General features: G+C 50.0%; 1 protein-coding gene across 1 annotated transcript in view; it reads right to left on the bottom strand.

The window, feature by feature from the left end:
* LOC119105504 (uncharacterized) overlaps positions 1-24,873 on the bottom strand; it is a 73,700-nt gene extending 48,827 nt beyond the window's left edge. The window contains exons 1-4 of the mRNA XM_037228969.1: positions 24,707-24,873; positions 23,883-24,111; positions 13,041-13,205; positions 12,292-12,445 (exon numbers count right to left, since the gene is read on the bottom strand). Of these exons, the coding sequence (XP_037084864.1) occupies positions 12,292-12,445; positions 13,041-13,205; positions 23,883-24,111; positions 24,707-24,814 (656 nt within the window). The 5' untranslated portion in view covers positions 24,815-24,873. The remainder of the gene's footprint in view (positions 1-12,291; positions 12,446-13,040; positions 13,206-23,882; positions 24,112-24,706) is intronic.
* Between the last annotated feature and the right edge of the window lie 923 nt (positions 24,874-25,796).

Here is a 25,796-nt window from a genome sequence, read left to right as displayed (position 1 = left end):
GTTTGTTACTGCTGAGTGCTCATTGGGTTATAGAGAAACTTCTATGACAGCCATGAAAAGGAATGACATCGTTGGCAGGCCAAATACCTGGCAATAAATGATTATTGAATCTGAGGTGAATCTGAGCTTATTATGATGGAACAGGAATTTCCTCTCGGATATATGTTTATGATGCAAGTGCCAAAATAGGAAGTTGAAGCCAAAGACACCAGTATATATGAACGCAGAAAACTACACTGGTAAAATTTACCGGATTGCATGCCTACGGTTCCATTTTACAAAGTTTGGCAGATTTTGTCATATCTCATGGTGGCAGTATCAAACGAGAGAAATTTCGGACAGCTATCGGAAATGATCAATGTACATTATTTTCATTCATTTCTACTGACTGCTGCCCGCGCCCGGCCGGGGCAAGGCAAAATAGACTTTCTCCCCTACGGTTTTTCGAGCACAGCTCAAAGGCGAATGCTTGTAGGAACACCTAAGTTTACGTTCAGTGCCCATAAGGCTATCAAATTGACATCGTTTGAGCGAATTTGAGGTTTTTATTTGTCAAGGTCAATGACCTTGGTCAGGTCAAAGAGGTCGATTTCTAAAATCCTTTTATCACGCAGAACTTTTTTGAAGGTTGTTTGGCATACCTCAAATTTGTTCCATTACTAGAAAATAATAATACCTACAGCTTGTGTCCTGCAGATCGTTTTTAAACAGAGGAAATCATTGGCATGGGGGCAGCCCAATTTTTCCTATTTTCCGTGAACAATACAAATTTGTGACCACGCAGCACATAACCTTGGCCCTGATGATGCCCTACACCTATAGGCACCTTCTGTAAAAAACTGTTGAGCCCAAAATGGGCAATTTTGGGCGCAGAATTCAAACGCTTCGCTGAAAACATGTCATATCATTCATATGAAAAAGGACTTCATCGTGGGTCGCGTGTAAACATGCAATGTCACATGAGGTGGTCCGAGGTCAATGGGCTTCTGTTGTCAGTAGCAGCATGGACACGCCATTTGAGGTCTCTTATTTGTCACGAACGTGTGCCTTCCGTCCAGCACCCCAGTGACTGAAATGAATGAACGATACGGTTATATGTACATATGGATATATACATATATGTATGTACGTATGTATGTATGTGTGTATATATATATATAATATATATTATATATATATATATATATATTATTATTATAATATACATATATAGTGAGATAGGTATGACACTGCGTGCGTGCGTGCGTCGGTGCGTGTATGAATGTGTGTCCAGGATGTCTTACGAATATAGTAAAGGGGGTTAAGATGCTTAGGCTGACACGCTGGGTGAGGAACAACGTGGCGACTAGTGTCTGTAGCTCTATCTTCTTGGTAAAAAAACGTTACGGACAGACTAGATGAACGAGTGCGACGAGTAGAACCACTTCATATCATGTTTGTGAAGCTGATGACGCATAAGCGCATGTACCAAGTGCCTTCTCTCAGTTTGTTACAAATATATTACCAGGCGCCGATGGACTTTGTGTAATGTCTATAACAGGTATGCGATCTTGAGTACCTGTAGATGTAAAACACTCAATTTCTGACCACAAGTTAAACATTGTGCGTCGAGGGGACGTTGTGTAATAGATACAACAGCTATGCGACCTCAAGTACCTGTAGACTGACAACACACTATTTCTGACCACAATGAAATACTGTGCTCGTCATTTAGGTCCAGGTGGCCCTTCATTTTTCAGTTTGATATGGTTTATAAATTGCACTCTAGTTGTCCTCAGCTGATCTCTAAGGCGGCCCAAAATGGTATGTTTGTGTCTGGGATACTTTATTTCCACAGCTGCACCTGAAAAATAACTTACATCAACATTGTGACAGAAAACAAGGAGCATCGTTCATATGTGCCACTATTGGACCAATTTGAACGGTGACCTGACCTGACCTGACCCTTGCGGATAAAGAAATAGCCCAAATGGACTCCCCACAGTCTTAACACATGCGTATGTGCTCGCAATATCCGTCTTGACGTGTTCATATGTGCACCTATGTGCACCCGTGTGCACCTACTGCACCCATCAGAACGAACGTTTTTGGAAATTTCGTGACCTCTGGTAATGTAGCATTTGACCTGTCAAACAATTTGGTGTGCATTCTTCATGATTTAACGAGGCCTTCACGGCGGTAGCTTTTTCGTGCGACGTCAGGAAGTTAGAGATTCCAGCAGGCGAAGTCAACTTAACCCGGCCGGGCTCGTCAGGCTCAGACCCCGGCCGGGTTCGTCAGGCTCGACCCGGCCGGGCTCGTCAGGCTCAGACACCCGGCCGGGCTCGTCAGGTTCAGACCCCCGGCCGGGCTGTCAGGCTCAGACCCCCGGCCGGGCTCGTAAGGCTCAGACCCCGGCCGGGTTCGTCAAGGCTCAGACCCCGGCCGGGCTCGTCAGGCTCAGACCCCCGGCCGGGCTCGTCAGGCTCAGACCCCGGCCGGGCTCGTCAGGCTCAGACCCCGGCCGGGCGCAGGTTGAAGAACACCGGGAGTGCAGCTTCATATTGTTGGGTAGCCTCAGCCCTCTAAACTTTAGGAAGAAAGTGGGAGTGGGTCTGTCCTCCCTGCTCAGCCTCTAAACTATTTTGTAAGACTCCGCCCCTGAGGAATGCCGCCCTGAACTGAGACAATCAGGGCTGCCAAGAGTCTCAAACAATATTCTGGTTCTTGCCGCTTACTTTCCCATTACTCCAGGCAAGATATGGGTTCTTGTTGGCTCTCAGCTTAATTCTGAGTTGTGTCTCGGTTCTTGCTGGACCTCTTCTTGTTCCAGGCTGGATATCGGTTCTTGCTGAATCTTTCAGCACAATGTTAGGCTGAATTTTGTTTTTTGCTGGATCCTTCGACATGATGCCGGGCTGGTTCTTAGTGGTTGCTAGTTCTCCTGGCTTGGTATCACACTGGAAATTGGTTTTTGCTTTAATGTTCGATGTAACATGAGACTGGATCCTGACTCTTGCTAAATCTTTCGGTTTAATATCAAGCTGAATCCTGTTTCTTATTGGTTCCCTCTGCCTGGTTCCACACTGGTTCCTGGATACTTCCTGGTTCCGGAAACAGGAAACACGAACCGATTCCTGGCAAAAAGTCCTGGAGACCCTGCGCATGTCTTCCCAGAAAGCTTCCCAAGATGTTCGTAGTTCTTACGGTAATTTGCGTGACCTGTGATCTCATCATTCACGTGAGAGATATCGAATGGACGACTGTCGTGCAAGACCCACGAAGGTTGTCGATTGGTGTCTGAACCTCTCTGACCCGACGGTTGGGTCCTGAAACCCCAGGGGCTGACTTTAATTCCCCACCGTCACTCCCCGGGCGAGGAGTGGGGCTGAGGGGTCGTTGGCGTCTCACCACGTGTGTGCCACGCGGTGCAAAATATTTTGCAACAGGCGCAACAAAGCTCTCGACGCTGACGTGTCACACACGTGCCGTTCACAGAGCACGCCGCGTCCCCGAAAGGCCGCGGTCACGCTGAGGTCAAGCGATACACTAACAGGACCGTAAACTGCTGACAATCGTCTGAGCAGTCGCACCCTGCAACCCCGCGTAAATCTTTTCCACTGTCTAGACGGCAGGCACGACGGCCGTCAAGCATGACCGATGGACGAAATCAGGGGCGGAGATCGGGACGTACACTGGGTTTTCGCCGCAGACAACAGCACTTGATTGATATGTCGCTGCAATTCACGGGTGCAGGGGACGACGTTGACGACGCAGTCTGGGATCAGCAAGCTGGCAGATAAGCCCGGAGCACACCAGCAGTTGCAATTCACCCTGGTAGAAGTTCATTGCCTCGCCCGCCCCCCCCCCCCCCCCACCCCCCACCCCACACCCCTCGCATATCAGCCGCCAAGAAAGCAGGAAGGAAAACAGGCAAGTGGCATTAATACGTAATGTGCCCAGTCATGCGCTTGGTCTACGTGCATTACAAGAGTTCCGTGCTCACAACCTTGAATTCAGCAGCAGTATCCTGCCATAAGCATGAGTAACTGAGAGAGTGCATGTACCCTTAATTTGACGTATAACGTATGCAAACTGCAGTCGTCCCAGGCTGGGGTCTTGGCTGGTGTTTCGTGTTTCAAAACATTCGACATTTGACCTTAGCCTGCGTCACGAAACCTTTCGCGCTGCTGAAATGGAACTGGCAACGAGCGGCGGTTAGACCGGTAGAAAACACCGTCAGACCTGCAGCGACGGTCAGGCGGACAGAAAACAAGCCTTGACTCACGAGCGGCGGCCGGCTCGGCAGAAAATACTCCATGACCCACGAGCGGCGGCCGGGTCGGCAGAAAACACTCCATGACCCACGAGCGGCGGCCGGGTCGGCAGAAAATACTCCATGACCCACGAGCGGCGGTCAGGCGGGCAAAGAACACCGCCAGAGCCCAGCTGCTACACCTCTGCCGTCTGATGTCCGCATCTCGCCACGCTGGCGACGACCTTAAATTATTCATAGTGGCCGGCTCTGACGCAAGATAAGCAACAACAACCGCTCGGTACATGTTGTAATGGGTGTGGCGGCGAGTTTGTTCGCCAGCTGGCACCGCTCTGAAGTCAGACGACAAGACGCAAACAGCTGGCTATAGATGGCTATCATACATGACTTTACGGCATGCGCGCATCACCAAAGCTGTGCACGCGGCAGTGTTATCACACATGTTGGCTTTCTCGGTGCCCAGGTCCTATATGTTTCGATACAATTTAACGCAGGAAGTCTATACAAGTGCGCTACTTCGCCGAAAAGTTAGGGGTCAACACGGATGCTAAAGGGAGTGTTTCACAAGTACATGGGGTTTTGAACTGCAATAGCCATCTTGAAGGTCTTTCGGTGTTGTTCACAATCCTGCTGTTCTCAAGACATAAGACCCTCTGGTTTCTGAGCTACACGCCCCGAAAATGGGAAAGGTATATCGGTGAGCGTATTTCAGTCACCTTGGCATTCATGACGTCATAATAACGTTGGTCAAATCTTGCCATTCAATAAGCTATGCGGCGATCAATGCCAAGAAAAGTATAATTGTCGAGGCGGGCATATCTGGCGTTCGGGAGCGCCATATCCAGAGTTAACGGCCGTCAACTGGCATTCGATCAATGTTGCACAAGGTACGACGACGTAAGCAAACCATGGCGCACTGGGGAGCACATTTACTCAACATAGTATCTTGCTGTCTAGAGCAGTCTTTGTAACTTCAAAGGTATCGTAAAGGTTTAAGTGAGCTTGTTCTGCCGCATCTGGTGCCTTCCTTCAAATCTTCACCTGTGGGATACTCCCTTGAACTGTGCCACGGACGCACTCCCCTGGAATCACAGGTTTGCCGCACTGCTGATCTCAAAGCCACAAACCCTTCTGAACTCTCTACGTTGTGGCTCCTTTTCAATCGAGCCTGCCGGACGGACTGCAAAGGTAGTGCACGCACTATTTGACGGATAGATGCCTCGAGATCATAAGCTCGTTTGGTAGCTGCCCAGTGCATTCGTCATCAAACGGCGCAGCAAATGTCGATCGTTATCCGCTGCACGGCATACTTTTTGCGGTTGCTCCTCGGACGATGACGTTCGTAGACTACATGTACATTACCTGAGAGCTTGTGATTAAACACACCGCTGAAAGCATGTTTTCAGTCGACCCTACGCATGATTCATCGGTCACAGAACATCTCTGAGGGCGTTCCTGTCATTTTACCCATCGGCGTTTCCAAAGCTTTTGGTCAAGTGAGCCCTGAGACAATCCCCAGGAGGCTACTGGACCCTCATCCCCCCCCCCCTCCCCCATCGCGCCAACAGCAGCCCAGCTTCGTCTCCGGCCGGGGGTAAGTCATTCGATTTGGCGATGACATTCCCAATGTATGAAGTTCGTCTCCTCAGCGCTGAGTGTCGAGTGCGACATACCGCAATGCACTACAATCACGCTAATGGCATTTCTGACCCAACAAACGGCTGCACCGTAAATGAACAATATTGCTGAAAGTTTGCAGATGACCTTAACATTGGGGTCACGTGGCGACGAAATAAGTCAGGGTTTTGTTCAGCAAAGTTCAGGTAATTCCTGCATTGCCCAGAAACTCGGGACAATTTACAAGAACAACGCATGGAAGATAAATGATAAAATTGCGAACGATGGTTTATTTTATCACAATATCACAATTTGATTTTATCACAATAGTGATACCGACTCCAGTGTAACCACTCATACCGCAGTGCTACCAGTGGTTTTCAAACTTCCAGGCGTCCATATAAAATCTGGCCCCGAATGAACAACTAACACTAAAAAAAACAGCATCACATGCGAAGTGTTTCACACAACCCATTCATGCTTTCCATCCTTCGCGCTTTCGCGTCCGTTCCACACAGATCTGAATGATTCTGGCACCATTTACATGTTTGGTTCGGCAGATTTTCCAAACAAAAACTCTTCCCAGCTGTAACACCTCAGCCAGGCTTAATAACAAACAACACAAATCAAGCGAGTACGAACACAATCCACAAGATTACGATCGAATGTGGTCGCTACACTGATTATGCTTCTATCTGTCAGCCACTCTACGCAGAAACACAGAGCCACAGCCGAGAAGTTGCTCTCCGCAGGCTGGTCAGCGGAACGCCAGCTACACAACCCACCCACTGTACTCGGCCGGACAGCACCCAATGGGAGGAAGCGACCCAGGCCGCGGAAGTCGACCCGCGCTTCGGGCAACACCGAACATTGCCGAAAGTCCCTGATTTCTGTTTTGACCGAGATGCAGAACTCGCTGTACAATGTGCTAGATCAGCTGCGTCAGGTTTTTTATAAGCTAGTTTTATATAAGCTTTTGTATCCCAATTTTGTATAAGCGTCTGCCTTTTTATAAGCTACATCTGTCTAATCGTCGTGCTTCATCTCCTTAGCTGCAATGGCAATGCATTCGGTGATGTTAAGATAGATATAGCTTCTTTTGCAATAGGGATACTGTAAAATGGCGTAAGGTGTTGAGTGCACTTGTGAGGAACATAATGCATGTAGACAAGACAATAGCAAAACCCTTACTCCTTGTACAAAAACCAAGAGAGTGGAGATATAGATGAATGAAAAGGGAGAATGGAGCAACATGCAGTCACCGAAACGAATAGCAGAAGTAAATTTAAAATTGCCTGCAGACTACCCTAATCAACTTTTCGGGTTTTTTTACTAGCGGGCCATAGTTTTACCGGTCACCAGCATCCGATCAATTCAGACGAGGCAATTTGCGTTCGCGAGGAACGTTATGCCACATCTTCTACTCAACTGTTGATTCAGTGTGTTACTTGACACAGTAAGTCATGCCTCCATTCTTCTAGCAATGTTTTGAGTTCGTTTTGGGAGCATGACATCTGCCTACGTTATGTCCGTCGTCTGTACCACCACTTTACCAGACCACGACGGTTTTCTCGTTTAAATAAGTCTTCATGCGTGTGTGTATGTAAGGGACGTAAACGACCGTCGTATGCCAAACGTAAACGTTTGTCGTAACCAACGATCGATCGTACTGAAAACTTATGTGACCAGAAGATTACAGCAAGACGAGAGGTAGACCCATGTATATATATATATATATATATATATATATATATATATATATATATATATATATATATCACATGAAGCATAATGGTGCTTTATTTATTGCACTGATGGAATTTACGGGATTTGGCAATGATCCAAAACTACGCGTCCTGACCACCACGGCCTGGCACAGCGCGCATTTTCTGTTGTTCCGTGATTTGGGATCTGTCCACCGTGTACCACGCATCAGGAATTGTGCACCGCGGGCAAATTGGAGAGCATCGCAGCAGTTTTACAGAAGCATGGAGGCGAGGCATTAGTGCCACGAATGTCCTTCACGGTTAGGTCGATTGGTAGAGCACTGGACACGCAACCAGAAGACACTGGTTCCAATTCCAGCAACTCCAATAAAAGGATTCGGGTTGTGACGCATACATGGCCAAAGTCAATCACCAAGTCTTTGTCAGGACCAATAACATCTGACGACCGCTGGATAGTTAATGAGAATGCCCCACCTTTGGGTATCGCAAAAAAGGTACCCTGGTGAAACTTCAGGAACAGTTAGACAGAACTACACATCTTCCTTTCCTGGAAACCCCAGACCGGATCCCGAGTTTACGACGAGTGCACTGTCGTAACCGCCGTTGTCATTACGACAGCATAATCTGCTGTCATTACGACAGCATAATCTGCTCAGACTTGTCGTCAGGCGTTACGGCTTAGAGGCACCACCTCCGAGCTGTCTTAATCCGCACATTGTGGGCCTGCGAGCTTAAAAGTGGCACCTTTACTGGTATGGATGACGTCAGTGCAAATGAACGTTTGTGATTGTCATAGCGGGCGGCAAGGGCCAGTTACTGAGAAGCGCATTGCGTAGAGTTTGAACCAGTGCACCGCTTTGGACCATGTGATGTTCCGTTTCCGAAAACCACAGTGCGCTTCGAAAAGAGCCACTATGATTAACACCATAGGGAAGAAATCAAGGCCATAGTACGTTTGTTGAATTTGAGGGATAATACCGTCACAATATGCACATCTTTAAAAAAATCAAGCATCCGTAGCATTTATTTCATAACCTTTTGACACAAGGTGTGTTGCAAATATTACAGAACCCACACAAACATTGGAAAAGGCAAGGGCAAATGAAATGTATTACTTCCATAATGGTGTGCAGGGAGTCCAATGAGGTTTTCCCAGCGGAGCGCCTGCTTCAAATAAAAATTTCTAGTTTTCCAAACGGATTTCGAGAAAACTGGTGTTGACGATCAAATCCTAGGCGTGTAATCTATGAATCAGTGAAAATTACAAACTGGTGGCATATTCCCTCTAACTGACCGAAACATTGTGTACATACTAACATACCAGACGAGGATGATAGTCCACATAATTACATCATCCAATATCACAGCAACTTTACAACACAACATAAACCGTGTAGAAATATATGCACAGATAGTTTTGGAAGCAATACCGTGCATGGCATCGAATCAGTTCAAATGAACTTTCATCAGACGTACACCTAAAGGTAATTTTATCCAACATTTGGTCGGGGACGACCGCGTATAAAAATTACAATCGTCGTCGATGTTGTCTTTGGGGCTTTACGACGCACTTAGCTGCTGATAATACATGTCGTCGTCTGCCTTCCACCCAGGCGGGGTGGGGGGGGGGGGGGGGGAGCGCACAGCGTAAGGAATCAAACTCCCTGCCTCCGGTTTTTAAGCCGCGCGGCTGAACCACTACATTGTCAGTGCCTGAAACTACAGCCGCTACTTCTTTTCACGTCACAGTCCAGCCAGAATTGTCTTATGGCCTGGTAGTGGGCATGCAGTTAATTATGACGAGAAGAATTGTTAACAGGTAAAATGTTTAGTACTTCTTGATGCAGCTTCAGCACATTTTGCTAACGACTTACCCAAATGTGTTCTCCCAAATCTGTAGTCCACCTGACCCATCATCCATTTCGCTTGGGTAATCATGGATTTACCCAGCCTTTCAAGTCCTCTACCGGGCTCGTACTCCAACAGTAGTGGTTATACATCGCGCGCGAGTCCCACAACGACCGCGCTGCTTGGTCCCAGTGACAGAAATATCAGCTGGCAGCCAGCTAGATGCAATGGCCTAGTGTCAGACGGCCGTGCCGTAGCATTGTGCGGCACGTAAAACCCTACACACTCATGCCAGGCGAAAAGCCAAGAGACCAAATTATCGAATAGGTAGAACGGCACAACCTGTGTGGAGACTTCAGGACATACGCAAGATGCTCGTGCTGGCAGGTGCTCTAGGCCTAAGCCATCCATGCAAACCATTCGAAAATCATTTCTACAACATGGCGTCGTGCTACCAGCATTGCAACAAACGACTATCGACACTTCGTCGCCGTACGTCATGTTCACAAATCTTCCAAGGTGACGTAGTCAGCAGCCACTAGCACGTCTCAAGCGAATGGGATTAGTGGCCTGGCACTTCCAGCAATTGCCGAAAAGACAAATGGTTTTGTTTGGTTCTTTTATTGACAGATAGATCTAAGCGTGTGAGTAATGGCAACGCTTACCATAACGCCAAGTGAGGCACAACATATGAACGAATCGATTCCCGCCTTTTGTTTTAATCATCGTTTCAAAACTACAAAGTCTTGTTCAACTATTTGGAGATTATATATTACGATGCCTCAACTAATACGTGCGCCAGACTCCTGAAGAGTGGTGATACGGAAAACAGCATGCCAATCTTCCGCTTGCAGCTGTTACAGAAAGAAAATTATTGAATTTAATTAAAATGAGCCTATAACGTATCTTAACATGGCATCAGTATGCCAGCCATGCTTAGAATATGCCGTCTTGGAATTAATGACATCCATGTTTTGCAGTTACAGCTCGCCAACAGCTTTGAACTTTTGTGTCGGCACATAAACAGAACTAGGTTGTTAACTATGCTTCGGAAATTCCTTAAGTCGTTTTTAAGCCCATAAAGAAGGAGCGTCTCCGTCAAACGCAAGTTTCAAAAATTGCCTCTCTTAGCTTTGAGACGCATCATCTTTAAATCATGCCCACTCTGCTGTGTGCTTTGGATTTATTGTATCTTATCTAAGCGACTTTGCCTTTTAGTGGAGTGCCGCTCTGTAGGCGATAAAAAAACAAGGAATAAATCAACAAATCACGGTGGCACAGCGTGCCAGAATATCACAATACTGTGCAGGACCGCTTCCTGGGCAGAATCCCCTGCTTCCAATGAGCCAGGAACAGCGTGACCTTGGAGAAAACTGCAGCTTAGCGCCGGTAACTACCTCCGGGCTCGAGAGGGTGGCACCAGGTGCAATCCGTGCTAAAAGGCGCCCCGAGCTTGAAACGAGATTAGCAGTGCAATAGCATCGTACCTCAGGTTCCAGAAACAGGGCGAACGAAAGGGTATCTGACGGCCCACATATCTGTAACATGGACGCAGAGGCGGGCGGCAAGAACTGTTCCTGTTCGCAGCCGCGTTTTTGCTGCCGTAGAAATTATTTTTGCTGGTTTGCATCGGTAGACAAAACTCAAAATGAGAGTAAATTTACAAAAAAAACTATTTCCGACCTTTTTGACGCTCTGAACCTTATCATGATCATGATGTTATCATCATCATCACTATTATACTAAAGAAAGTCGTGCGTATGAGTGGCTGCGTTTGCCCGCCATCGGCGTGTGTCTATTGCCAAGGCCAAATGGCTGCGAGTTTCCGCGCGAAATTCGCCCGCGACCCGAGTCAGCTGACGATGCTCGGTAGCATCACGTGACGACTGTGCATTTGCACCGTCAGCGCGTGGCGAACGAAATAAATTCGCAAAATTCCCATAGGTTTAACGTGGGCGGCGCGTATTTGCGACAGATGGGAGGACAGCCGGACATGCGTGCTCTCCTGGAGCTATATCTCGACAATGACGGGTCGGAGCGACACGATATTGGCACGCTTCGATAAGTATTTGAACGCGAAATCGGTTGTTGACCATTTTGGGATGGCACGTGTGACGTGAAACGTGCGCACGAATTAGAAATATGAAATTGACGGTTTTTATGGTTTTTATGTGTTGGCTCGTGCCTTGGCACTCAGTGCAGGCACAGGCGTGAATTCAGTTTCACAACTTTCACAATGCACCAACAATTTCTACTATTTCGAATTTTAAAGGCTTCTTTTACTGCGCATCACGAGCTTGCGCAACGCACGATAGCGACGCACATTGCCAGACAATTTGCGAATGTTAGGAATTCCAAAAACATTGTTAAATACAATGTGCTACCGTCAAAACTGTGAGCATTTTGGCATTGTAAATCACACCAGCATATTCGTCGGTTCGTTCTTTCCAAACACCACCCCTTTTATTCAGCGTGTTGTGCCCTGTGTCCACCACAAATGAAGTTTCGGTAAGGAGCTGCATTAGGACTTTTCGCACGCAAGCCAAATGACACCACGTGATCTCCCGGCTGCCACGGTAGCCGAGAGATCGGAGACGAGATAGGGTTACTACACCGTTTATGGGCCACAATACGCCGTAGCCTTCACGATTTTAACTCAGCGCAACTCTGTTTCAGTTGCATGGTGAGGTTTGGCGAAAAGCTAGCAGTGAAGTTACAACATTCGTCCGACGTTAGAGTTTGGAGTGCGCTGACAGTGCAGTCTGAAGGTCAGTGGAACAGTGCAGCTCACTAGAGTGAAGCTTGCAACGGAGTCCAACGTCGAGCAATTCCATATCCACTAACCTGAACTGCTTGTTTTCGCCGATGGTGCGGAAGAAGTAGGGGTACTGGCTGCGGTTGGTCAGCAGTACACCTTCGGCGCTGTACGAAATGACCAGCACCCTGAAGTGGCGTGACACACCGGCTATCGGCTCCAGCGTGTTGGAGCACGCTGGCCCTGTGGCCAGGTCAGGTCGGGTCAGCTGGGGTCACACTTGGTGACCCAGGGTCAGGGCAAGATCAGCCGGTGTGCGAAAAGCCAATCAGGATTTTGGGACACTTCTCGTTCTAAAGCCACCACGTGATGGCGTGTAGAAGAAGGGGCAATTCTAGCCGTTATCATTCCAGGTCAGCTTGCCGGACGACAGGCTGGCCAAGTTGGGTCATGGGGTCATCTCTCTTCGGATCAATGCATGTCGAATGATGGCAGCCCATGCACCCAGAACGCCATTAAGGGAGATCAACGGAAGATGAACGATTTCGCTGTAAGTGGCAAAAACTGCTACTGCACCCACTTCACGTAAATGCCAAACGAGGGATTTTTTGTGCCGAGCTCCACCCAACTTGATGAAGCTTTGCATGACAACGTTGTCGAGTGCATTTGCTTCGCAATGGACTAAGCGATGATCCATCATTCGTCAACAAAGACGATCAAACTACCATTGAAATCACACTACCAAACTACCAAATCATTAACGAACTATTTAATCGTTTGCCCATTGGTCGGCCGCCGGTCCACCACAGCTGGGTGCAGGGCCTCTACCGTGACGTACCCAGTATGCCGACCATCTGCGCAAAGCTGGGCATGCGCAGGTAGTTGATGAAGCTCTTCATGACCATGTCCGAGCTGCACTGGCCGTCGCTGGACATGAGGGTGAGCTTGTAGTCCTGCAGGATGCTCGTGTTTGAGTTGATGGCGCGAATCGCCATCATCACCGCTGCAAGAAACAGGACAGGGGTGGGGACTTTCACCATGTTGACGCTGAGTGTGGCAACGTCTGGAGTCGTGGGTTGAAGGGATTCTGTTCGATTTCCAGCGCTTGTTTGCGTGTGTGACAGAAAATATCGCTTTGTTGTGAATTTTGCATTTTGCGGCATGTTTTTCAAGTTGATTGCTATGTCGAATACAATGCCGATTTTTTCCCACCAAACATGGCGCACAGAACAATGTCCCATGCACAAAGTATATTTAAGCTATGTTTGCATTGAAAGGGTGATCAAAGCACCGTTCACGTTTTCGACCCGAACTGGCTGTCATCATTGACAACAGCTGACATACGCCGCAACATGCATTTTGTTTTCACAAGCCTGCAGCCCGTATGTCGCACTTTACACTTACGTCATGTCGAGCATATGAGCTTTATTCGCCCTATGAATGTTAAACAGCGTTCGAATCACGAATCACGAATCAGCTTCACCATGAAAATTGCCGACGTCAGTGCCTGTTCCCCGTACGGGAGTTCTGCCCACAGAACACAGCGTGCAGGACAACCTGGGCACATGTGCACTCTGCCTTCACGGCGGACGGCACTTAACAGCCACCACAACGAGGCTATCCGCATTCAGCCGCCGGTGCACGGGCAGCAGGGTCGCGAAGCCCCAAGAGGTGGCGCTGGGGTGTCCGCTCAGTTTTTGCGCAGGTTCGAGAGTTTGCATACATCAAGACGGCGCGATCTGCACTGCGTTCGGCCCAAGGGGCCAAAGGTCCCTTTTTAGACGGCGTTTCTAGGCTTGTGGGCGGGCACGTGGGCTGGAGAGAGGAGAGTTGAAAAGAGGAAGCCAGTGCCCCTTCATTATACGAGCGACGGCTACGCTGGTACATTCGTGGACCGACCGAAACAATCGTAGACCAGGGGTGCTGCAGCTCGTGCTGTGGTTTGCGTGAAACAACATTCCATCGTAGATATCAAGAAACACATGTTCAGAGGTCTCCGTTTTTAAGCAGCACGTGGACTTCAATGAAGCGTGATGACAGCAAATTACTTGACAAGTGATTTACAACAAGCTCATTATGATAACCAGATCGGAAACCCCAACCGAGGCCTACCATTCAAGCGGCGATCAAAACCATGACGGCCGCGCTTTCTAAGGTCTGGTCCAACGGCTCCATTCCGGTTGCAAACCAGCATTAAGTTGCGTGGTTCGCACATTACTAGCAGGCAAGACGGCTGAAGACAGGAAGGCGGCGGAGCTCCCCATGGCAGAACACATCCACACAGTTGTGAGGTTAATAGTTTGATCACCTGCAGCAAAGCCAGCTACGTCAGCTGCAAGTGTCTGAGCACCACTGCATGCAGATGTGCCCAGGGAAAGAAAGCACCTGCAGTTGCAGGCCCGTTCGTAACCGATCAGCAGGGTCCAAGATTGATGTGCATCAATGAAATAAATCCTCTCTCGGGAAAGCGAGCGGCGACTGCCGAGAAGCGCTGTAGGCCATCGCTGACCTCTGCTTGAATCTCAGCGCACCGATCTTTTGTGACAGCGACACGTCGCAGGGAAAATCAGCATTGAAGCAGCGCACTGCAGTCCCGTCTTCTGTAACGTATACCGCCACCGTACCATACAGTGGCCATGTGGCTTATTCTCGGCCTCGAAAATCGGTTCTATGACACAAATTATTCACCCCTGTCGGGACAATGTTCTCGTGCTCGTCACAGCGTCGGCCTGCACCAAGCGAGCCGTGATGCCCCGTCTGACACGCTCCCATTGCGACTCCGACGTATGACATTCAAGTTGCATGTCATAAAAAAGCACGTCGTCGCGCGCCCGTTCGTGGAGCGCTAGAGACCGCACAGATTGCATATTGGTGCTCAGGGGCCATGGTGCAATCGGGGCTCGACCCTCACGTGAGAGCCGAAAGGTGTTACTACTTCGGCCGTCACACCCTTACATGACACATTCCAGCTGACGCAACCACAATGCGCGCGACGCGCTGCATTGTCGATTGGTTTCCAACAGAAGGCCATCAGGATCCGAGTCGAGTCGAGGGACTCGGTGGGATGACTATACTTGGTTCGATCGACATATTCCGCGATTTTTTTCTTGCTTTATTTTAGGATCAACTTTGTATCCATTGGCACACCGATTAAATCAGTCGACTTCCGTAGATATTAATCTCGTAACTGTGTGATAAGGCTTGATGCACGGTGAGAATGCCTGCGATTGCGAGACATGACGGGTGACCTGGCCATCGTTGGGCGATACACGAAAGAAATGAGCTCCAATAACAGCGCCGTGATGTATGTAAGGCACAACAGGTAAGCAAATATTAACTCATGAAGCTGGAAAAGACGATGCTACAAACGCAAACCACGCCCTCAAATAACTTAAAACGATTAAATCTGCCATCACTGCCACATTCAAAAACAACAATCCTTGACCACCGAGAGAAGATGTGGAGAACTTAGTTCTTCATTGGTCCATGGCATTTAGACAAGAGCAACAGCGACCCTTCAGCAGTTTCCATTCAGTCCTGAAGCCTCAGCCGACTCACAGCATCACCCTGTCAGCAACCTAGCGCCTTTCACGCCGTGCACATGTGGTGGGGACGCCCGGCCCCCGAAAAGGCCGGTAACGCCCGGCCCGCGACACCGTACTGGGACACAGGTGCACCGCCATTCGGCAGTCATGGGGAACGAAAGACAGAGACAGAGACAGAGACAGAGACAGAGGCAGAGGCAGAGGCAGAGACGGAGACGGAGACGGAGACGGAGACGGAGACAGGGACGGAGACAGAGACGGAGACAGAGACAGAGACAGAGACAGAGACAGAGACAGAGACAGAGACAGAGACAGAGACAGAGACAGAGGCAGGGGCAGAGGCAGAGACAGAGACGGAGACGGAGACGGAGACGGAGACGGAGACGGAGACGGAGACGGAGACGGAGACGGAGACGGAGACGGAGACGGAGACGGAGACGGAGACACAGATGGAGACGGAGACGGAGACGGAGACGGAGACGGAGACGGAGACGGAGACGGAGACGGAGACGGAGACGGAGACGGAGACGGAGACAGAGACAGAGACAGAGACAGAGGCAGAGACAGAGACGGAGACAGAGACGGAGACAGAGACAGAGACGGAGACGGAGACGGAGACAGAGACAGAGACAGAGACGGAGACGGAGACAAAGACAGAGACAGAGACAGAGAAGAGACAGAGACAGAGACAGAGACAGAGACAGAGACAGAGACGGAGACAGAGACAGAGACAGAGACAGAGGCAGAGACAGAGACGGAGACCGAGACAGAGACAGAGACGGAGACGGAGACGGGGACGGAGACAGAGACAGAGATAAAGACGGAGACAGAGACAGAGACAGAGACAGAGACAGAGACAGAGACAGAGACAGAGACAGAGACAGAGACAGGAAAAGAGACGGAGACGGAGACGGAGACGGAGACAGAGACAGAGATCCCGAGATGTGAGATAATGTCATCCCGAGATGGAGAATAGCGCAAACAATGGGCAGAGGGCGGGATCAGCGCATACGCAGTTTGATGCGCCACTTGACGGATCATACAATCGCTGTTCGAAGTGCAGAGCAGTGGTGCAGTGCAGATAATATCGCATACAGCATAGAGTGGTCCACCTCATCGATCTAGGGGCTGGAGCACTAATCAGATCCTCTGGGCACAGAGAGCAGGTCTATCGATCCTCTGTGTCCACTGGAGAAAGCGACTTATGAATCATCAAACGAGTGAGGGCGCAAGAGATGATTGTCAAACAAAAAATAACGTAGCGGACAAATCTCTCACCACGCCTACATCCATTACATGTGGATGCTATCCATCAGGGGAGGCACCACGTGAGGGGGAGGAGGGGGTGATCGTTCCTAATAATTATGATATATTCATCATTATTCCCGCACTCCCAATAATGTCCGATATCAACACTACGTATCAAGCGCTGGGTGAAGAAAGCAGACCTAGCATATCTTACATCACCTTGTTTGTTCACTGATATCTGCAGTCGTCAGAATTATCAGTCCTTTTTAATTTTATTGCTGTTTGAGCCTGACTGAATTGGCTCATGGTCGGTGGCAGCGGCTGCACAAACGATCAGGGAACGAGACGGGCAGTACCGAACGTCGAGGCACATACAGCTTCGTCGCAAACTGTTGTCATTGATCCGGAATTTCACGATCGGACGGTGGGATCAGGGCCAGCGCATCAGGCACTGCTTAGCGTGGGTGCCGATTCCAGCAATCCATTCAATCAACTACTGATTCGCCTGCAGCGCCGTCCCTAGTGCCCACTGCTCCACCACGCGGGCTCCGCACGTGACTACGGGGCGCAAAGTTTCAGCCAGTTAAATGTCTGGCCGTCGTCATGCCTGGTTTGGTCCTGAGGAGGACTGGGTAGTGTTTAGCTTTTAACCGTGTTACATGCGGCATGCCTGAAATATCGGCTTGGCATTGAGGGAATTTGGGTCATGACTCGCACCACATGGCTAAAAGCCAAACACCATCTAGCCCTTTCAAGAATTCAATAATACCTGACGACGGCCGAGCAATTAACTGGCCGAAACGCTGTACACATACCCACTAGAAGAGGACGGTAGTTCGAACAATGAATACATTGGTGTTTTTAATGCCTCTTGTCAATCCTTCCGTAAAACTTTGCAATCTAGGTTGCATAGACCTACTCATTTCACGCCTAACAATATTGTAAATTTAGATTCAGCACAATATTCGGTGCGTTGACACAAGAAGACCAGAAAGTATCTCAAACAAGTGCATTTAACAACACGGATAGATAGGTACCGAACTGTACTCACATCTACACGGATCACGAATACATGAAATATACGGATAGATAGACACCGAACTGTACTCACACGTACACGGATCACGAGTACATGACATCCAGACAGCTGAGGTGCTGGCGATGACAATATGATGAAGACATCACTGCTACGAAAATAAAGCGCGGAGGCGTGCTATTACAACTGGCTTTGGCGCCCTGCTTTAAATTATCAAATGTCATGCCAGTTCATGCAGCAGCTTTGGAAACAAGACCAAATTCGATCGATCACATTCAGTTCAGGGACCACCCGAGACACAAAATTCCGTGGAATGACAGTACGAAACCTTCGGGCACCGGTGCCTCCAACGGAGACCGTAAGCCGAGAGGGCGACGAAGCCTGATTGGTCAAGCAACATCAACATCACAACCGTTCAACGTCTCGTAGGGCGCAACGTCGGAAGCATGATTCTGAAAGACCTGTCCCCAGAATGGACATTTCACAACAGGCAGTCGGAGGGATCGGTCCGCCTTGTCAGCAACCTCGAGGCCCGACCCGCCCTGTCACCCCCGAAAAAGCGGCGCAGTTTCGTCGACGCTTCTTCGTGGCCAGCTCCGAATTAGCCCGCACTTTCTCGCGACACGCGCTGTTTCGCAGCTGGCTTCCCACAGACCTGCCGGCTGTACCGTAAACAAATGGTTGTTGATGACACCTTCCTGGCGCCACGGGGCGATGTTGTTGACAGGTTAGCTAGGCAGCGTAACGTTGTTGACGCCTGAAGGCCGTGTCTGTGGTGTTTGCGCCTATCCTAAGAATACACGCGTTCTTTCTTCTGATGAGAATTCAACTATTCCGGAAGGCGTGGTAAGGGTGAAGCGCACACTGGAAGGCTTGACATCAAACACAGTCGGTAATTTTAAATAAACAATCTTTACAGTAACTAAGCACAGGGCTAATATTGGGCATCCTGGCAGTGGTACAGCCGAGGGGAGGCCAGGTTCATAAAATAGGCGGCCCAAATTGCTTGTTTTCTTTTTTACATTATTTTTTCTTTGCTTAATATTTCCTTCCCTTCCCCTCATATTCATACCAGTTCATTACGACTTCCGACAGTTTCGAAACGTATAATTTATTGTCTGTCATGACAAAAGCAAGCCCGTTTCAGGCTCCAAAATTCAGAACGATACCAGTGTCGACATGGCCCCACGGGGAGACCCCCTCGCGATCTGGATAAGGGCATCCTCTCTGACATGACAGCAGCCTACTCAACACTCATAGCGATGGACGCGAATTCTCCGTAGTCCGACTATCGCTCCCTGATTTACCATGGCATGACCATATATGTCACGACGAGGGCCTTATGGGATTTCACGAGTTGGGAGAGCCGATGGGTACTTACATGGAATGGATAACAGCAGGGTTGGGCACAATTTGGGCGCATTGCGGATATGGATATTGGTATGGGTAAGACGTTTACGAAGTGACAAGTAGATAATTTACGAAATACGACATAAATGTGAAATGTGATTGCTTTCGCTCCTTTTAAGAGTAGCAAAACTTCATTCATACCACGTTTACAATTATCAACGCAAAGCTGTCTTGGGCGTAAACTCTCAGAAACTTTTCCATACTTCCTGATTAAAGTGCTAACAAATTACAAACGGGTGGATAACGAGCGACTGCACGCGATTAGGAATGGGCAGAGGATGGTTATGGGCACAGCCCCTGGGTAGCCCGCGGATTAGGCACCGGAAATTTTGCCTTTGAACGGCAATAGAGAGTTTCCTGTGGTACTACGGACTTCAGCCAAACAATATTTCTACGGCCTCCTCTCGGTAATGACAGCGCCTCTATTTACATCATTCGAATCTCGTTTTGGTCCGAACATGGATTAACTGTTGCAATGTTTGAAACCATCCGACACACCTATATGACTGAGCCGTCTACATTGGTTGGAAGGGACCTTATCTCGGCCATGAAATGGGCCCCTAACTGTATCGTGGCTCTCGAACCTTCCGATCATTATATTACCGAGACCTCCCAGCCTTTAATTGATCATTGTCCGCCTCTTGGAGCCAAATTACTCCCGGACACACCCGCCCCACGCACGTGTGGGCCTTCCCTCGATCGTCGCAGTATTACGTTGTTGGCCAAGGCCCCACTTGGTCCTGACTGCATCATCACCTTTCGCCGTGGATATTACACCTATAATGGATTTCGAGGGCCTCTTTCAATTCGGGATAGGCAGAAGTACGCGCTGACCCCTACCCAGCCTCGCGTCCTGCGGGTGGTTCCCAGAGCCCTGTCCACCCCATGGCTCCGCACAACGGGCACTTGTCCACCCGGTGGCGCCGCACAGGGGGGTACACGATTGAGCAGAAGCCAAGCCGCATAAGGCAACGGAGCATAAATCAGTCACCAAAGACCACGGCTAGGTAGCAGTCGGGCTTGGTACTGGCATCTAAGACAAATGTATGCGACCCGCACGAGGAACATGATGCCAACCAAACAAAGTCTAAGGCCGGATCGTTTTCCGCGGACGTATCCTGCCGTAGTTTCTGGACTGAATGCTAAGGAACGTAGCTCAAAGATCTGGAGGCCTGTTCCCCGGACCCTGCCTGGACCAAGCAAACTGCCGTCAGGCTTCTGGGTTATGCTAAATGGTTTAGATTCCTAAAGTTATAAGGGCCACCCACACTTCATACAGCTGTGTTTGCAGTTTTAATCCGGTAGTTTAAACTGCGTTTGCAGCTTTCAGCTGGGAGAGGCAGGAGCAGTGGGGACAGGGGCACACCACAGGATCAAGAGGGGCAGGGGGGGGGGCAGTGAGGCAGGATGGCGGGTTTTGATTTACGTATATTTCTTTAACAATGCCACCCCGGGCCAATGTCGGGACACTCCACTAAATCACAGTCTTAGGATAAGCTTACAAATGTGTGTCTTTGGTTGACCCTGTGTCATTCCCAGAGCAATGACAACAATGCAAATAACTGGTGCAATTACAGCTTATTTTAAGGCTGACCTATGCACAGCTGTTGAGGTGACCCGATTGATCTTTATCAAGCTATTTGCAACATAGCACCCGAGGGTCAACAGCTTCATGTTCGTAGAGGTCAGAAACTGGAAGCCGGGAATATCTGAAGAGTCAGTTACGGTGCTGACTTCCGACCTCAAGCGCCAGGTGTGCGACAGCACAGCATCAACTCATGGCAGCTGAGCGATCAGAGCTCGCTCCCAAAGGCATCAGGTGTGCGACACCACAGCATCAACTCATGGCAGCTGAGCCATCAGAGCTCGCTCACACAGGCGCCAGGTGTGCGACAGCACAGCATTAACTCATGGCAGCTGAGCCATCAGAGCTCGCTCCCACAGGCGCCAGGAGTGCGACAGCATCAACTCATGGCAGCTGAGCCATCAGAGCCCGGCTCCCACAGGCGCCAGGTGTGCGACAGCACAGCATCAACTCATGGCAGCTGAGCCATCAGAGCTCGCTCCCACAGGCGCCAGGTGTGCGACAGCACGGCATCAACTCATGGCAGCTAAGCCATCAGAGCTCTCTACCACAGGCGCCAGGTGTGCGACAGCACGGCATCAACTCATGGCAGCTAAGCCATCAGAGCTCTCTACCACAGGCGCCAGGTGTGCGACAGCACAGCATCAACTCATGGCAGCTGAGCCATGAGAGCTCGCTCCCACAGGCCAGCAGAGTTAACAAGCGACGTTCGTTCACCTCCCAGCCTCAACGAAGTAACATTCACAGCTAGTCACATTCCGTTGTTCGTGAAACGAGTTGCGGCAGAACTCAAAACGTATGTCGTTTAAAACATATGGCTTACTGGCTACGCACCTTGCTATTAATGCATCGCCATAACACTTTATAAACGTATTCAGCGAATACGCAAATGCTTTCGAATCGATGGCATGGATGTTATTTCTATTCACAACTGCATGGACAACTTCGACGCTGGCTACTTTTTTCTAAATTTATTAGAGCATCTCAAATAGATGTCAGGCATGCCCTAACTTTACCTAATAGCACAAACAAGTTTGACTTCAACAACATTTTTCATCAATTTTGAAATCACGAATTTCCCATCAACTCAGCTCGTAGCGCCCCCCCCCCCCCCCCCCCCAGTGTGCGCGTGAGAATTCATGGTAGCAGAACTCCTAACAGCATGACAGTAGCAGTGCAACAGTGTTGCATACATTTGGAAGTCGTCCATCTAGGCCGCAAAATACGGAAGCAATCTGCGCATGCCTTCTGAGAAGTTTATGATCGTACATTCCACACTCAAAATCAAAGCTTACGGCTGCTCCCAGATGCACTCAATGCAAACAGCTGGCGGGCACGTAAGGGCGGGCAGCAATGGTTCCTCCACCTGTTCCACAGCCACGTAACGTACATAGTCGCCTCCAGGCTGGCTCTCCCCCGTCCCCGGTGCGCAGCTGAGGCCTCCCCCCCCCTCTCCCCCCCCCCCCTTCCCATCAGCTGATGCTCTGCCAGCCAACCGAGGCCAGCGTGTTACCGGCGTGACGTCACCGGCGGGCCCCAGCGTGCATAAACATCGCCGGAGCGGCACGTGGGGCTCAGGCAGGGCCCGACCCAATGTGCGCATTCATCCCATTTCGGCGGGGATCGTCCGTCGTTGAGGCGCGGGCCTCTCGCCGCCGGACGTCGCTGGACATGATTCAAGGCCCATTTGGGATGATAGGGTATGATTTCATGACGTGGACTGCCATGCCATGAATGGATGTCAGACGCTGTTTCCATACGACTTGATAGCCCACCGTGCAGAGTTTTGAACCCGCCGCAGACCCTGTTCCTCCACTTGATACGAGCATGCTCCTCTGACGGACGCGTCACAAGGGGTGCTACTGCCCGAATGTATGCATCGTCTTCAAAACAAAATACTCGAAAGACGTGCATGGTGTCAGGTGTTAGCGAGTTGTGCGTATGATATTCTGACGCGTTATTCTAGGAAAACTGTGCAAGAAAACACAATCTTCTGGGAATAACTATTGGAAAGTTTGACCAGCTTTGCAATACTCGAAAAATCGCTGATGCAGTGGTATTATCACCATTTCATGTGCTGCCAGGTACAGCAGCGTCAACATAGTGCAAGGTTTCATCGTGAATCCTGCCTCAAAAATATTTTTAAGCGATTACGAGAGGCTTCCATCCGTAAGGAATGCTCATAGTTCAAGCCAACAGCATGCACAAATGTTGCCGCGCAGACAGCGAAAGGCTGACCGAGGGGGCACCACCAGAGACAGCTAGAGACAACCAAAGACAGCTGGCAGAGATCGCTACGTGCCATGTCGCAACGCGGAACGATACGACACAGAAACGCTCCTCTCTATCGGACAGGCGCGGGTCGCGGCGGAAGGACGACTGCGTGAGGGAGTTCTCTGTCCCAACAGCCCATCCTGTAGTCCACTCACCGAGGCCAAGCAGTCGTGACGCTGCGAAACTTCGGGGTCTCAGCAAGCCTCCCCAGGCCGAGGACCAGGCGGAAGGGAAGAGCATCCCGACCGCCGCATCCCCGCTCCCGCTCCTCCCACCCCTCCCCCTCCCCTCCCCAAGGCTGAGAACTAGGCGGAAGGGAAGAGCATCCCGACCGCCGCATTCCCGCTCATCGCTCCCACCCCTCCCTCCCCTCCCCAAAGCCGAGGACCAGACGGAACGGAAGAGCATCCCGACCGCCACATCTCCGCTCCCATCCCTCCCTCCTCCCCTACCCAATGCCGAGGACCAGACGGAACGAAGAGCACCCCGACCGCCGCATCCCCGGTCCCGCTCCCGCCCCCACCCGTCCCCTCCTCCCCTCCCCAACCGCAACCAGTCGAGATACGACGTCGGCGGGCTCACCTGGGATGATACCGCGGTCGCGGTAGTGGCTGCCCGAGATGGGGAAGATGCCGCCGATGAGTATCTCGTTCTTGCGCCGGCCGTGCATCAGCCACTGTCTGCTGATGACCTCCGCGTTGCGTCGCATCCAGTCGCAGGCGACCTCGCTGTATTTGAGGTCAGGCCGGGTCACCTGCAGACGCAGCAGGTCCTCGTACTGCCGCTGCGTCAGGTGGAAGTCGATCAACGCCTGCGGCAAAGCGTAGGGGTCAGAACAGTCCGGAGCGGGGCCAGCGGAGTTAGAACAATCCGGCGCTGGGTCAGAAGAGGCAAGACCAGTCCGGCACCGGATCAGAGGATGCCAAAACAGCCCAGCCCGGTCCGGGGGCTGGCAATGGCGCTGGCCCATCCTAATGACACTGTGTTCGGTGGATGTCCGACGGGGTCTACAGGAAAGCAATAAGGTGGAAGGAGAAAGCAAGAATAAAGAAGCTTTTCACTTACGAAGAGGGCCAGAGAAGTCGGTGACTGGCTCAGTAAATAATCAGACTCATGCGTGGCTCAAGTATATATAACTACGAAAAGTATGGCGCTGTTCACAAGATACACACAGGTCAGAATCGGTGTCTAGGACTAGTCATGTTCGTTTCGCGATTGTCGGCTGGAATCAGCATGCATAGATGACAATCATTGTATGCATCGAGTATCTGGACGTGGGGTCGATGCAAGCTCCCGGCCATAACACGCACATCAAAACTGGTCAAAGCACTGTCCATGATGTACAAGTAGCAACAGCAGATAGATACTCTATCAGAATGCTCCTTCCGCGCGGCCACGCCCCACACCTTGTGGGCCATGCTGGCTCCGTCCTCGAGCCGATTCCAGGCGAGCTTCTTCAGGAAGCGGTTGCCAGTGGGGCAGACGGTGCCAGCCGGACACGCTGGGAAGGCCATCTCCACGTAGGATGAGCTCAGTGTCAGGAGGCTTGGAGTGTAGTGCGCGAATAACACCGGTCTGCGACGTCAAACGACAACGGCTTGAGGAGTAAGACAACGTGGGTCTGGGAAGTACAGTAGGGCAGTTTGGGAGTGAGCAATAGCACATTTTATAACAGCAGTGAAGTGAGTCTGGTAATATAACAGCATTGGTCTGAGGAGAGGACTAGCAGCGGTATGAGAGCAGAATAATGTTGGCTGTGAATTGGAACTACCTTTGTTAGTATAAGATGCGTGAGACGCAAGCGGCCAGTTCATCAATAAATACATGTATTTGTTCCTAGCTAACGGGAGTGAATTCAGTGCTGCATATTAGTTTCATAGATTTGGTTGAGATGCAGATAGATCGGCAGTGGTAACGGCTATAATACAGACGGGAGCACCAATTAGAACCGCGTCAAACATCCACGCAGGCATCATGGACTCGTTCAAAGTTTGTGTTTCAGCACGGAAGGCCCGGTATTTTCCGAAGGTGCTTTTGGTTTAACATATATGCTTCCTTTGTCAGAAGAAAACGACCAGGGGTAGAACTGGGTTGACTGCATTAGGTTATCGAAACGAGATTAACGTTGGAGCGTGTAGAAAAAAATATGTGACAGCATTAGATTCCGCGCATCCGGTCGTCCCAAAAGTTATAATCGAATATAACGTAATGTTGCGCTAGGGACTTGAGCTATCTTAAATAATTTAAAAATCAAATTAATTTGAATTAAGGTGTGTCAAAATTCGAGGACAACAGGTACCCGATTAAGAGTGAGAGCGGTATCATGTTTGGAGGATCAGAGAATGGCAGGAAGGCGATGGCAGCGGCGCTTTTCTTGCCGTTGCAAACCCAGTCTAGTGGGGCAATCAATACTAGAGTTATGGCTGGTCTTTTTTCCAAGAGAAGGATAAGAAGAGAGGAGAGAGAGAGAGGAAGAGAGAGAGAGAGGATAGAGAG

Source organism: Pollicipes pollicipes, unplaced genomic scaffold (assembly GCF_011947565.3).
Source record: "Pollicipes pollicipes isolate AB1234 unplaced genomic scaffold, Ppol_2.1 Scaffold_6138;HRSCAF=7277_pilon_pilon_pilon, whole genome shotgun sequence".
Lineage (NCBI taxonomy): Eukaryota > Metazoa > Arthropoda > Thecostraca > Pollicipedomorpha > Pollicipedidae > Pollicipes > Pollicipes pollicipes.
Note: the sequence above shows the minus strand (reverse complement) of the source record. Positions and strands in the feature narration are given on the sequence as shown.